The sequence below is a fragment of the Macaca thibetana genome, chromosome X (assembly GCF_024542745.1).
Source record: "Macaca thibetana thibetana isolate TM-01 chromosome X, ASM2454274v1, whole genome shotgun sequence".
Taxonomy (NCBI): Eukaryota; Metazoa; Chordata; class Mammalia; order Primates; family Cercopithecidae; genus Macaca; species Macaca thibetana.
Window position 1 is genome coordinate 19,122,184 of NC_065598.1, and position 12,958 is coordinate 19,135,141.

The following is a 12,958-nucleotide window of genomic DNA, read 5'->3' on the forward strand; positions in this document are numbered from 1 at the left end:
GCAGGAGAATCCCTCAAACCTGGGAGGTGGAGGTTGCAGTGAGCCAAGATCATGCCACTGTACTCCAGCCTGGGCTACAGGGTGAGACTCTGTCAGAAAAGAGAAGAGAAGAGAGAGAGAGAAGAGAGGAAAGAGAAGAAAAGAAAAAAGAGAAAAGAAGAGAAAGGAGACAAATGTGCCCACTTCACTGCTAAATGAAGCTGAATTCAATACATCATCAAGCACAATTTTATCTTTATTATTTTTAATTTTTCCATCTTTCTGGGTAAAAGTACAATTTTAGAAATATCAACTCCTTGAAAAGAGATCTCAAAGCATCTTTGTTTTCACATATTCATAAATCATTTCAAACATCTGGCTACATGTTCAGGGTGTGGCATCTAATTCATATCCCTTATTTACAAGACTTCACTGTTCACTAACTGTGACTATGTATGTATGTATTGTATGTATGTGTGTGTGTGTGTGTGTGCGCGCACGCTAAAATCTTTCCAAAATGATCACAAACCCACAATTCCATCAGATTCTCTCTCGGAATCTCTGGGGTCATATGATCCAGGTGTCTGATTCCAGGGTTACCCCAATCCACATGGAGGGGACAATTGAGCAAATTCTCCTTAGAAGCTACCCAAGTTACTTTGACATTGTTATAATGTTTAATCACCATTAGTTGCAAGATGTCCATTCTGCTGATCCAAACCATTCTTCTGTTTACCCTACTTCCATCCCATCTGGAGTGGAAACAGTAAATGTCTCTTTACTTTCAGAAAGAGGATAGCATTTGAAGATGACTACTAATGGTACCTCTCAAGGCTTAGTTCCCTTTAGCTTTTCCTCTTAGGGGCGATTTTCCACTCATCACGTCACCTAGGATCCTTTTATTCTTCTGAGTGCTCTAAATTTTCACATCTTGCCAAGCATAATGACCAATACTGGGCACCAAATTCTAACATAATGCCAAATATAGCAAAGAGATTAGCTGCCAAATCCTTTACAGGGGTCCCCAACCCCCGGGGCCATGGACCAGTACCAGTCAGTGGCCTGTTAGGAACCAGGCCACATAGCAGAGGTGAGCGGTGGGTGAGCGCGCATTATTGCCTGAACTCCATCTCCTGTCAGATCATTGGTGGCATTAGATTCTTACAGGAGCGCAAACCCTATTGCGAACTGCGCATGCAAGGGATCTAGGCTGCGTGCTCCTCACGGGAATCTAATGCCTGATGATCTGAGGTCAAACAGTTTCATCCTGAAACCATCCCCCACCTCTGGTCTGTGGAAAAATTGTCTTCCATGAAACCAGTCCCTGGTAATGAAAAGGTTGAGGACCACTGCTTTAGAGTAAGTTTATTCCTAAAAAACAAACAAATACCTAGGAAGAATAGTGCCGAGGTATGCTTGGAATTACTAAGAATGTTAAGGAATTCCTGGGTGTTTTGGAAGAGGGAGAATGCACCAGAAGGGAGGTATGTAGTGGAATTGTAACAGCATGACACCAAGTCTCCTGGAGGAGAGAATATTTCTGAGTGCTGATGCATCCAACAGTGAGGAATGGAGAAAGAAAACGAGTTGTCTTCCTTGCTCCTTGCCTCAACGTAACTCTTGCTGTTTTAAGGAATCAGCATTTCATAGCCATTTCTTGCATTAAATCCAGGATACATCTTTTTGCTTGTATAACAAATATGGAACCACAGATGTTGAGGGCTGGAACGTATCAATGAGCAAAACAGCATAGTTCAACATTTCTCATTTTATTGCTGAGGATCCTGAGGCCTAGGCAGGGGTGGAACAACTGACTGCCCAGTGTTACTTAGAGACAGGGCTGCAGCTATAACTGTACCTCCTGGGCCTCAGGCCCAATCTCCTTCAACTTCTTCCTCATTTCTCCACAAAGTAGGTAATTTTAAAAATCAAGGCCTAGTGTGGTGGCTCACACCTGTAATCCCAGCACTTTAGGAGGCCAAGGCGGGCAGATCACTTGAGGTAGGAGTTCGAGACCAGCCTGGCCAACATGGGGAAACCCTGTCGCTACTAAAAATACAAAAATTAGCCAGGCGTGGTGGTAGGTGTCTGTAATCCCAGCTACTCAGGAGGCTGAGACAGGAGAAGTGCTTGAACCCGGGAGGCAGAGGTTGCAGTGAGCCAAGATCATGACACTGCACTCCAGCCTGGCCGACAGAGCAAGACCCTGTCTCAGTCTCAAAAAAAAAGAAAAAAAAAGTCACGCCTGGTCCCATTTCTTTTCCAAAAGGAATCTAAAACCACCCGATGCCTTATCTTACAGGCCTGCTTGTAAAATTCATGCTCCAATAGTAATTATGTGCACTACACCACTTGCTATGTTTCTAAAACTTCTATCGCAGGTGGGGTGCTCTGTCAGTGTCCTGGGGAAGCCTGGGCCCCCAAGCTGCAGGCTGGGGACTTCTGCAGAGGGTGCCCAGGGGACAGCTTTGCCTCCTGGGCCCTTTTTTCCCTCTCCTAGGAACTCCAACTGGAATAGGAAGAGAGTCTGCAGGCCTGTTCCTTCTAGAAGGGCTAGCAGGAAGGAGACTAAGGCTCTAAGGAGAGGGACCAAGGGCCTGTCCTGAGTCTAGGTCATGGTTTCTCAAACCACAATGCCATAGGTCTGGAGGGATGGGCAGCTTGGGGTGCATTCGAGGGTACAGGATAACCTTGGCAACATTTCCAAGGCCAAGATCCTTTTAAAACATTTTTAGGGTGGTGATTTTATTATACTATTCAAACCAACGTGGCAATAAAACTATGTAATTTCAGAACTTTTAAGCCAAATCAGGAGACTTCAGTACATAAATGGGACAGAAGGAAGTAGAATTCCATCCCACTTCTTTTCCATTTGTGGCAAGAAACTTGTGCCCCATATTAACTGGCATACAAGTTCACGTTCCTGCATTGTTAGGGAAACTCTGCTTGGGAAGTATGGGAGGTACTGACTCCAGCAAAAAGATTATTGGTGGTCCATGGAACATCGACCCAGCTCAGAAGGAGTCACCCAGAAGGTTCCAGCTCAAAGTCCCAGCAGGTAATGAAGAACATACACTTTCTTGCCTGGCCTTGCCTTCTGGCCCACACCCTCAATGGCTGAGTGGGGCCTGGGGCTGGCAGGCTGAGGCACAGGGAGATTTCTAGCTGTCCTCCTTAGAAACACAACCCACAGGCATGATTAGAAGTCATCTTGCTACCTGGATGATTTTCAGGCAAGCATTTTACAAACTGACATTTACATTTAATTTCAGAATTAAAATTCTGAAAATGTAATACTTACTGTGTTTTTTTGAGTTACCATGTCCTGAGAAGAAAAAGAAAAAATGAATATAGCTTTTTTTCAAAACAGCTAATTTCCATAAGCATTAGCCAGTACTCCCCTCTATAAAAGAAATTAACCATGTAAGAATTAATCACATAAAAGCACCCACCTTAGAGTAAGAATTAATCATGTAAAACCTCCCTCTCCAAAAGCTTCAAACACAATGAACCTCTGAATTGCAACATTCATATTCCAGAGAAAATTGATCACCACTGGTTAGCCTTTGGAACTATTAGAGGGCATGTATGCTTATAAGGATTTCCCCAGAACAGTGCCAATGCTTTTGCCCAAAAGATATTTTGAGCTTCAGGTTTGGGGTGCTGAGTGCCCTCATCTTGCCTTCCCAGAAAAGAATGGCAATGATAGCAAGGAAGGGCCTAGAAGGCACTGTGCTATCCCCAGATCTGGAACCATTTCTTGAATCAATCAGTGTGAAGGCCACACCACGGTCAGCTTTCCTACAGAAAGGGTGTTGGCAGAAGAATTCCTGACACCTCACTACAACAATCTAGGAATGTTCAAATTCAGTGACAACAATTTTAGTCAGTAAATGTAGTATGATAATTAGGCAGCTCTTGACTGTCTCATTTACGCACCAACACTTCCAGAGGGGGAGAAAACACCATAATCAAACAGCTGCCCTGTAAAACATGTTTTATATATTCTGAGATTTTTATTTCCTGATAACAAGTGCAAACTGCTGCTTCTGGTGTTAGATATAACTGACTACCCATTTCCATTTTAGGAAATAATTATCTGTATCATTAAAAATTAAAACATCTAGTCCATAAAACTTTCCAGAGGGCTTTGCTAAGGCACAGTTGAAGAAACTGTCCTAAATTGGAAAAAAAAAATTCTAATTTCACGTTTTTCATCAAAATATAGGTTAATAATCTATATCTTTCATACTTGCTAAGTTCTAAATATTCCTAAGCCTAACTACCTTCGTGAAAATCAGTAAAAGAGGCCGGGCGCGGTGGCTCAAGCCTGTAATCCCAGCACTTTGGGAGGCCGAGACGGGCGGATCACGAGGTCAGGAGATCGAGACCATCCTGGCTAACACGGTGAAACCCCGTCTCTACTAAAAATACAAAAAACTAGCCGGGCGAGGTGGCAGGCGCCTGTAGTCCCAGCTACTCAGGAGGCTGAGGCAGGAGAATGGCGTAAACCTGGGAGGTGGAGCTTGCAGTGAGCTGAGATCCGGCCACTGCACTCCAACTTGGGCGACAGAGCGAGACTCCGTCTAAAAAAAAAAAAAAAAAAAAAAAAAAAAAAAAAAAAAAAGAAAATCAGTAAAAGAAAAGGTCAGTATCTAAATATCTAATGTAATTTGCATTGGTTTATCGCCCTGGGGAAACTATTCTACAATGTGAAGTACACTAATAAAAGTCTCTTCTTTCACTGTCATACAAATGACTTATTAAAATAACAGTATTTTGCCATAATTACTGAGTACATATCTATGTAAAGTATATATGATGTTTAGCACATACAAGTTACACATCTCAAGCAGGTGGTATTTCTACCAGGAAATAATCTCAAATCCTTACACAACCCTGAAAACCTAGTTAATATTAAATCTCAAGAAACACAATGAAAATGTCCAACTTTGGCATAAAATTTTACTACTCTCTACCAGTGATTTTTAACACTGAGGGAACTGAACCTTTAGAAATGATGTCTGCGAAGGCTGACTCTCCAAACCATTGGTTCTCACCCATGGTTGCACATTTGGGAGGTTAAAAAAATCTCCATGCCTGGGTCCCACCCCCATCCCTGAGATTATGTGAAGTAACTGGTCTGGGGTGAGGCCTAGGCATAGGGATATTTACAAGCTCTCCCAGTAATTCTGAAGTGCACTCAAGGCCAAGAAGCACTGCTATAAACAAACTAATCCATTATTTCTAAAATGATTTAACATAGGCCAGGATTTTCTGACTAAAATATTCAACAATATCAATATCCACTGAATTTCGGAATAACTCATGTTAAACATTTCCACTATACAAATATAAGCATTTTTAAAAAATACTATAGTATCCAAAAAAGCTTGTATCAAACTTGCAAAAATACATTTTAGAAATTCTTAACCATGAATGAGTCGTGCAGGAACACACATGTTTACAGTTTTGCTTTGCTTTCAGACTAGGGGAAAATAACATCAAAGACTAATTGAGTCTATGCTAAAATATTCTGTCCATTTCAGTAACTGTTCAATGTCTTCATATTATTATCCAAGTTGAGAACTGATTTTTATGTGTAGGTTTGGATCCAACAGCTCACGAAGGAATTCGGAACAGTGTGTTTGCTTCAATTGAAACTAACAGGAGTGTTTGCCTCCACTTCCCTAACGAGCCTGGAAATGCCCAAGTTGCCTGCACACGTATGACTGTAGCACAGATGCTCACAAAGTGGCCAGGAAGTCGTCTGTGTGAACTAGAACCTGTGGTGGGAAGGAAAGAATTGCACAAACAAGCCTTTGTTTTTCTCCAACTTCCTGTACTACTGTGGCATTTCAGCTAGACATATAATTCTGCTTTCCCAAAACGAAGTACTCAGGAGAATGTGAACAATACCCTGTACCTTCAAAGAGAGAGCAGTGTCGGCATCGGTGTCATGGTACAAGATCACATTATTGGCCATGTCAAAGCTTTCTCGGACTCCAAGATGGTAGAAGAGGGAAGGCTGTCTGGAGACATCACTCATGTCTACCACAGCAACATCTGCAATGAACAAGGAGAGGACAGGATTAGGGGAGATGATCTGTCTACTTCATCTACTCACTGGTGATCACCAGTGGGGAGCTATAGCAATGTGTATTTCTGTCATCAGCCTGTTAGGTAAAATAAGGATTGATCTGATTAAAATTACCCTATGAACTGTGGAAGAAACGCAGTAAGAACCTTTTTGAATCCTCTTTCTTCTTCAAAGTGCTGGGAATGTAACCTCACTTAGAACTTGCTGATGGATTTTTAATGTTATTTTTGTTATGACATATCATACATCCGAAGAATATATTTAGCTTATATATCAGGCATAAAGTATAATGCAATGAAAAACCATGTACCTTCTGTGTAGCCTAAGTCAGAGGGTTACCTGCACTCAGGGTCCCATGTGCCCCTCTCTAATCACATCTCCTCCCTCCTGCCCAGAGAACACTTCTGTCTGGATCTATGTATTTATCAGTTCCACGCACGTGCTATAGAATGAACGTTTGTTTCCCCTCAAGGTTCATATGTTGAAACCTAATCCCCAATATGATGGTACCTAAAGATGAGGCCTTTGGGAGGTGATTAGGTTATGAGGATGGAGCCCTCATAAATTGGATTAGAGCCCTTATAAAAGAGACTCTGGAGAGCTGGTTTCCTCTTCACCATTCCAGGACACAGGGAGAAGGTCCCGTCTATGAACTAGAAAGCAGGTCCTTGGCAATGAGTCCGCCACCACCTTGATGTTGGACTCCCTAGTCTTCACAGTTATGAGAAATACATTTCTGGCTGGGTGCAGTGGCTCATGGCTGTAATCCCAGCACCCTGGGAGGCCAAGGCAGGTGGATCACCTGAGGTCAGGAGTTCAAGACCAGCCTGTCCAATATGGTGAAACTGTCTCTACTAAAAATACAAAAATGAGTTGGGCGTGGTGCCAGGTGCCTGTAATCCCAGCTACTCGAGAGGCTAAGGCAGGAGAATTGCTTGTACCCGGGAGGCAGAGGTTGCAGTGAGCTGAGATCGTGCTACTGCACTCCAGCCTGGGCAATAGAGTGAGACTCTGTCTCCAAATAAATAAATTTATGTTGTTTAGAAGCCATGCGCAGGCATTATGTTATAGCAAACAGACTAAGACAATATGTACAGGCATGTATAGGCATTACACGCACACACACACAAATTCCTTAACAGTGTATTGCTCTGTTTTGTATGTCTTTGAACTTCATGTAAACGGTATTGCACTGTACATATATTCTTCGGCTTGCAATTTTTTGGTGGCATTCAACCAATTTGTGCACTTAGCTCCAGTTCATGCATTTTCACTTCTGTATAGAATTCTGTTGTGTGACAGATTTTTATTCATTTCGTATTTCACACTGCTGCAAAAAACAGTCCTGTCATAGCTCCTGGCTCACATGTCTACCATGAGCTTGACATATAATGTGCCCTGGCCGGGCGCGGTAGCTCATGCCTGTAATCCCAACACTTACAGGCATGGCCGAGATGGGCAGATTGCTTGAGCTCAGGAGTTCGAGACCAGCCTGGACAACATGGTGAAACCCCATCTCTATAAAAAATACAAAAAATTAGCCGGGTGTGGTGGTGCGTGCCTATAGTCCCAGCTACTCAGGAGGCTGAGGTGGGTGGATGACTTGAGACTGGGAGGTCGAGGTTGCAGTGAGCTGTGATCACGTCACTGCTCTCCAGCCTAAGTAACAGAGTAAGACTCTGTCTCATAAACTAAAAAAAATAAAATAAAATGCACCCTAGAGTTGCACCCTGTAATAGAGACCTATTCTAAACAGAGGAGCAACTTCTTCCATAAATAATGAGCATGTTTACATTATGCCTAGCAGTATGGGGCACCATTTCAAAACTCCAAACATTCTAGAGGATGTAAGAGTTCCAAGTTTGACGGGAGCTTCCTCACCATGTGCAGTGGAGACATAGGAATGCAGTGTCCAAACTCATGCTTGCACTGCTGTGACTCCTAGAAAGTCACTGAAAATCCCAATGGGACAGAACAGAGGCCAGCTGAACAAGGGCGTGAAGAAACATGAAGGCACGCAGCAGTGCATCAGCACCAGACACTGCTGGCTCTGTACGGAGGCGCTGGGAACCTGAGGCCAAGTGCCGCTAAGCCCCAGAGTGGGCCTTTCATTCTCTTATTTATGGATTGCCTGCTGTATGGCAGGATTGTGCTGGGTGCCAGGGACAGAAGTATCAACAGGGCATAATCACCTCCCTCAAAAGAAAAACCCAACTACAATACAATGTGGGTAACCAGAAGAAAGGGGATGGTTAGGATCACCGTGAGGGCAGCCAAAATGAGGGAAACAGTGAACAGAGTACCCCCAGGAGGGTACATAATCCACACCTGAGTGGAGGGCAATCACAGAAGTCCAGGGAAAGGGATATTGTCCATGACCTGAGGCTCTGTAAGAGTTAGGCAGGCAAATGGGATGAGGATGCAGGGGATCAAAGGGACGGAAAGAGCGGTGCAGGAACAGAAGCCAGCTAGTGCAAGGGGTCAGCAGCAAGTCAGGGTGTAAGTGTGAAGGCCACCCATGGATCACTTCCTCAGGCCAGAACACCCCAGAAAACAAGCCTGGAGACGGAGGGCTGGACCTTCCTTGAGGCAATGGGAAACCTATGGTTGGGTTTTTTAACTTTTTATTTTTACTTACTTATTTATTTTTGAGACAGAGCCTCCCTCTGTTGCCCAAGCTGGAGTGCACCGGTACGATCTCGGTTCACTGCAACCTCCACCTCCCAGGCTCAAGTGATTCTTGTGCCTTGGCTTCCAGAGTAGCTGGGACTACAGGCATGTGCCACCATGCCCGGTTAATTTTGTTGTATATTTTTAGTAGAGATGGAGTTTCACCATGTTGGCCAGGTTGGTCTCGAACTCCTGACCTCAAGCGATCCACCCACCTCAGCTTCCCAAAGTGCTGGGATTACAGGCGTGAGCCACTGCACCTGGTTACCCTTTTTTTTTTTTTTTTAAACAGAGATGGGGTCTCACTCTGTTGCCCAGGGTGGTCTTGAACTCCCGGCCTCAAGCAATCCTCTCACCTCGGCCTCTTCAAGTCCTAAAATTACAGCTGTGAGCCACTGCTCCTGGCCTCTTTAAAACTTTTTATTATGCAGAACTACAAATATACATAAAAAGTAGACAGAATAGTATAATGAAATCTCCATACCTCCCACCTCAACAACAACCAACTCAAGGCCGGCTTTGTTTCATCTTTACTACTAACCACAACGTCCACCCCTTCCTCCCTGTGTTATTTTAAAATAAATCCCACCAGACACCATACTGTTTTATTCCCCAATATTTCAGGATATAACACTAAAAGATGAGAACTCAAAGAAAAAAATAAAGTATCAATGTCTCACCTAAAAATATTTTCAAATAATCATGAGAGTTTTTAGCAGAAGACTCTGAGTCAAATGTACCCGTTAGAGGTCGTCTCCTAACGAAAGGATGCACGTCTGTGCTGAGGAATCACTCTGCAACCCAGCCTGATCAACTTCTCTCAAATGGATAATTCCACTCCCCAAAGACATTTGCTTAGTCAAGATAACCGGCCAGCGCAGCTGAGTAAATCACACATTCTGCCTATAGGATTGCTTCCTGGACTCTTACTTATCTACATTAAAAATTATATGTTTCAGGCCAGGCGCGGTGGCTCACGCCTGTAATCCCAGCACTTTGGGAGGTGGAGGTGGAGGCAGGTGGATCACCTCAGGTCAGTAGTTCGAGACCAGCCTACACACCATGGTGAAACCCCGTCTCTACAAAAAGTACACAAAATTAGCTGGGCGTGGGGTGGGCACCTGTAATCCCAGCTACTCGGGAGGCTGAGGCAGGAGAATCGCTTGAACCTGGGAGGCGGTGGTTGCAGTGAGCCAAGGTTGTGCCACTGTACTCCAGCCTGGGTGACAAGAGTGAAACTTGGTCTCAAAAGAAAAAAAAAGTTGTATGTGTCATAGTGATGCTATGAAAAAGTAGCAACATAGACATTAATTCCAAGGCCATGGTGACTGTTAATAATGAGTTAATAAAGGCAAGGAAGCAAATCGAAACAGACAAAGGGGAATAGCGGAAAGGGGCAGAAGGGAGGATAGGGACAGTAGTCCTGAAGTCACGCAGCCCATTTTCACAGGCAACCTTGAACATGGCAGAGGAACTTGTGGCCAAGAAGATTCCATTTTGATCAAGCGACATGAGTTCCTTCCTTCCTTTACCTTCTCAACATTCTGTGCTGGGACGCACTGGCCTACCGATGATTGGGAGAGACTTTTCACTGTCAATGAAAAGAGGACATATTAATACTGCTACTCAAAACAAACCAAATTCTGAGCAATTCATGTTCAACAGGAAAACTGCCTCGAATCTAAAGTTGAAATTTTTGCCTGACAATTGTCACTCAGGCCAGTAGACTAAGTTCACTTTGAGGATTTATACCAAAACCGTAGGCAACTGGCTTATTTTCAGAATTTCTAAAACATGAATTTAGCATCTGATTTATAAATGTGAATTGTAATAAAACACCAGATTGGAACTTTTATTCCATACAAAGAGAAAAGGGCTTTATCCCTAAAGAGAGCACCAGTTACCTAAAACCTTTCATCACCACCGTGGTCACATGCTTTGCCATTTACAAAACACTTCCACAGACGTCTCAGTTGAATTTCAGAACCCCAGCAGGCAGGGCAAGTACTGGCTTCACTTCCCAGGTAGAAAAATGAAGTGCAAAGAGGTTAACAGACTCGTCCAAGGTCGCTCAAGTACAGCATGAAGAAGTCAGGACTCAAAATCAGCTTTCCCAACCCCAAGTTCTGTGTTCCCCGATGCCCTGATGAGGCTTAGTACATTCCTGACACACTGTAAAACTCAGCTACCTGGGGGCAAAACAAATTTATCTATCAGGCTAAATCTTAAGCAAAAAGATCACAGATAAAAAGGAAGAGATAAAATTCAGATTTTCATTCCCAAATACACCCTGTGCTCCTAGCAACCATTACCTTCCAGTTCCTACTGACGCAGGCCAGCTTCAGGGAAAAAGCACGTATCGTACAAACCATCTTTTCTGACCCTGAGGCAGGCACACACACCCATCCTACCTATCTTGGTTTAGCAAACTTTAAGAAGTGATACCAGGCATGGTGGTGTGTGCCTAAAGTCCCAGATACTCTGGAGGCTGAGGCAGGAGGAGCACTTGAACCTAGGAGTAGTCCAGTCTGGGCAACAGAATGAGACTCTGTCTTTTTAAGAGAGAGAGAGAGGAGGAAGAGAGAGATACTACATCAAAGATTGCAAAAAGCCAAGGTTCCAGTTGAAATCTATGCTTAGCAGTAAAGTGTAATTTAAAAACCAGTCACAATGACCTCAAGCATGAGGTTAATTACAAGGACCCTGAAACACACTAGTATGAAATAAGAAAGATGATGCATAGGACTTTAGTTCGTTGAAAACTTTTGAATACTATCTTGAATACTATTTTTGCTAAATGTTTTATGTGTAATACATAAAACTAATTTTCTAGTGTGGTTTAAAAGTATCTGATTTCTGAAGCAAAGCATTACTCAACAAAGTGATATGACGGCAAATGATTTACCATACAGTACTTCTGTGACTGTACTGGCTCATGCCAGTCTTTAAATATACACCACGTTATCCTTAAGCCTATCTAACTCCCTGCAGAAAAAAAGAAATTATGAAAGTAAGTAAGACTGGCTTTGTCTAAACGAAAAGTGCTAGACTTTAGAATAAGTTTTTGACCAAAGACTTCAAAACAAAAATTGGATTGGACATATGATAGCGCTAGCTACCTAAAAGCTACCTTAAAAAAAAAAAAAAAAAAAAAAAAGCCCAGATATGCTGGACAGAAGGCACTTCTCCTAACTCCTACCATAATTTAAATCTTACTTATTCACTGCTGTCTATTTCTGACATAGTCAGGTCAAGTCAATGAAGAAAGTTGTGAAGTGTTTTGTTTGTTTGTGTGTTTGTTTTGAGATGGACTCTTGCTCTGTTGCCCAGGCTGGAATGCAGTGGTACGATCTCGGCTCACTGCAACCTCCGCCTCCTGTATTCAAGTGATTCTCCTGCCTCAGCCTCACAAATAGCTGGGATTACAGGCAAGGACCACCATTCCCGGCTAATTTTTGTATTTTTAGTAGACATGGGGTTTCCCCATGTTGGCCAGGCTGGTCTCGAACTCCTGACCTCAAGTGATCTGCCCACCTCGGCCTCCCAAAGTGGTGGGATTACAGGATTGAGCCACCACACCCAGCCTGAAGTGTCACTTAAATCTTATTTTCCAATATCTTAAGAAGGAGCCAACATACCAATTCAGTGTTAGGACATCAGCAAGTCCTTACCAACTGTCATAGTGGGTGGGTACTCGTTGCCTGGGGCATCGAGTTTTAACTAGGAGGAAGGAGGGGAGGCACGAGGACATCAGGAAACTACCTGGCCTCCTATCTTTTGCTTCCCAGTATCAGATTTTTTTGGTAAGAATGACTGAAAGTAAGTCTTTTTTTTTTTTTTTTTTTTGAACTATGTAAGTGTGATTGTGTCCACTACCAGTTTTTCCAAAAGAAATGCAGCACATATAAGCCAAATACGTTTTACTCACTGAGGTGAATGGGCTCATTGGGCTTAATTTCAGACCACTCACAGTGAAATATTTGCAATATACATTACAGCGTGAGTTAAGCCACTTTACCTTTTGCACATACACATTGCTCTTCCAGCTGACAATGCAGAAAAAATACGCAGCATGACACTGCAAGATAGACTGCATTCATCACTTTAAATGCTATCAATAGTTTTACTTGGGAGGCTGAGGCAAGAGGATCACTTGAGCCCAGAACTTTGAAACTACAGTGAGCTATGATCGTGCCACTGCACTCCAGC

At 43.2% G+C, this 12,958-nt stretch overlaps 1 protein-coding gene across 1 annotated transcript in view; it reads right to left on the reverse strand.

The window, feature by feature from the left end:
- MAP3K15 (mitogen-activated protein kinase kinase kinase 15) overlaps window positions 1-12,958 on the reverse strand; it is a 150,374-nt gene that overhangs the window by 118,720 nt on the left and 18,696 nt on the right. Inside the window, exons 2-3 of the mRNA XM_050776619.1 lie at window positions 5,906-6,045; window positions 3,281-3,304 (exon numbers count right to left, since the gene is read on the reverse strand). Coding sequence (XP_050632576.1) covers window positions 3,281-3,304; window positions 5,906-6,045 — 164 coding nt within the window. The remainder of the gene's footprint in view (window positions 1-3,280; window positions 3,305-5,905; window positions 6,046-12,958) is intronic.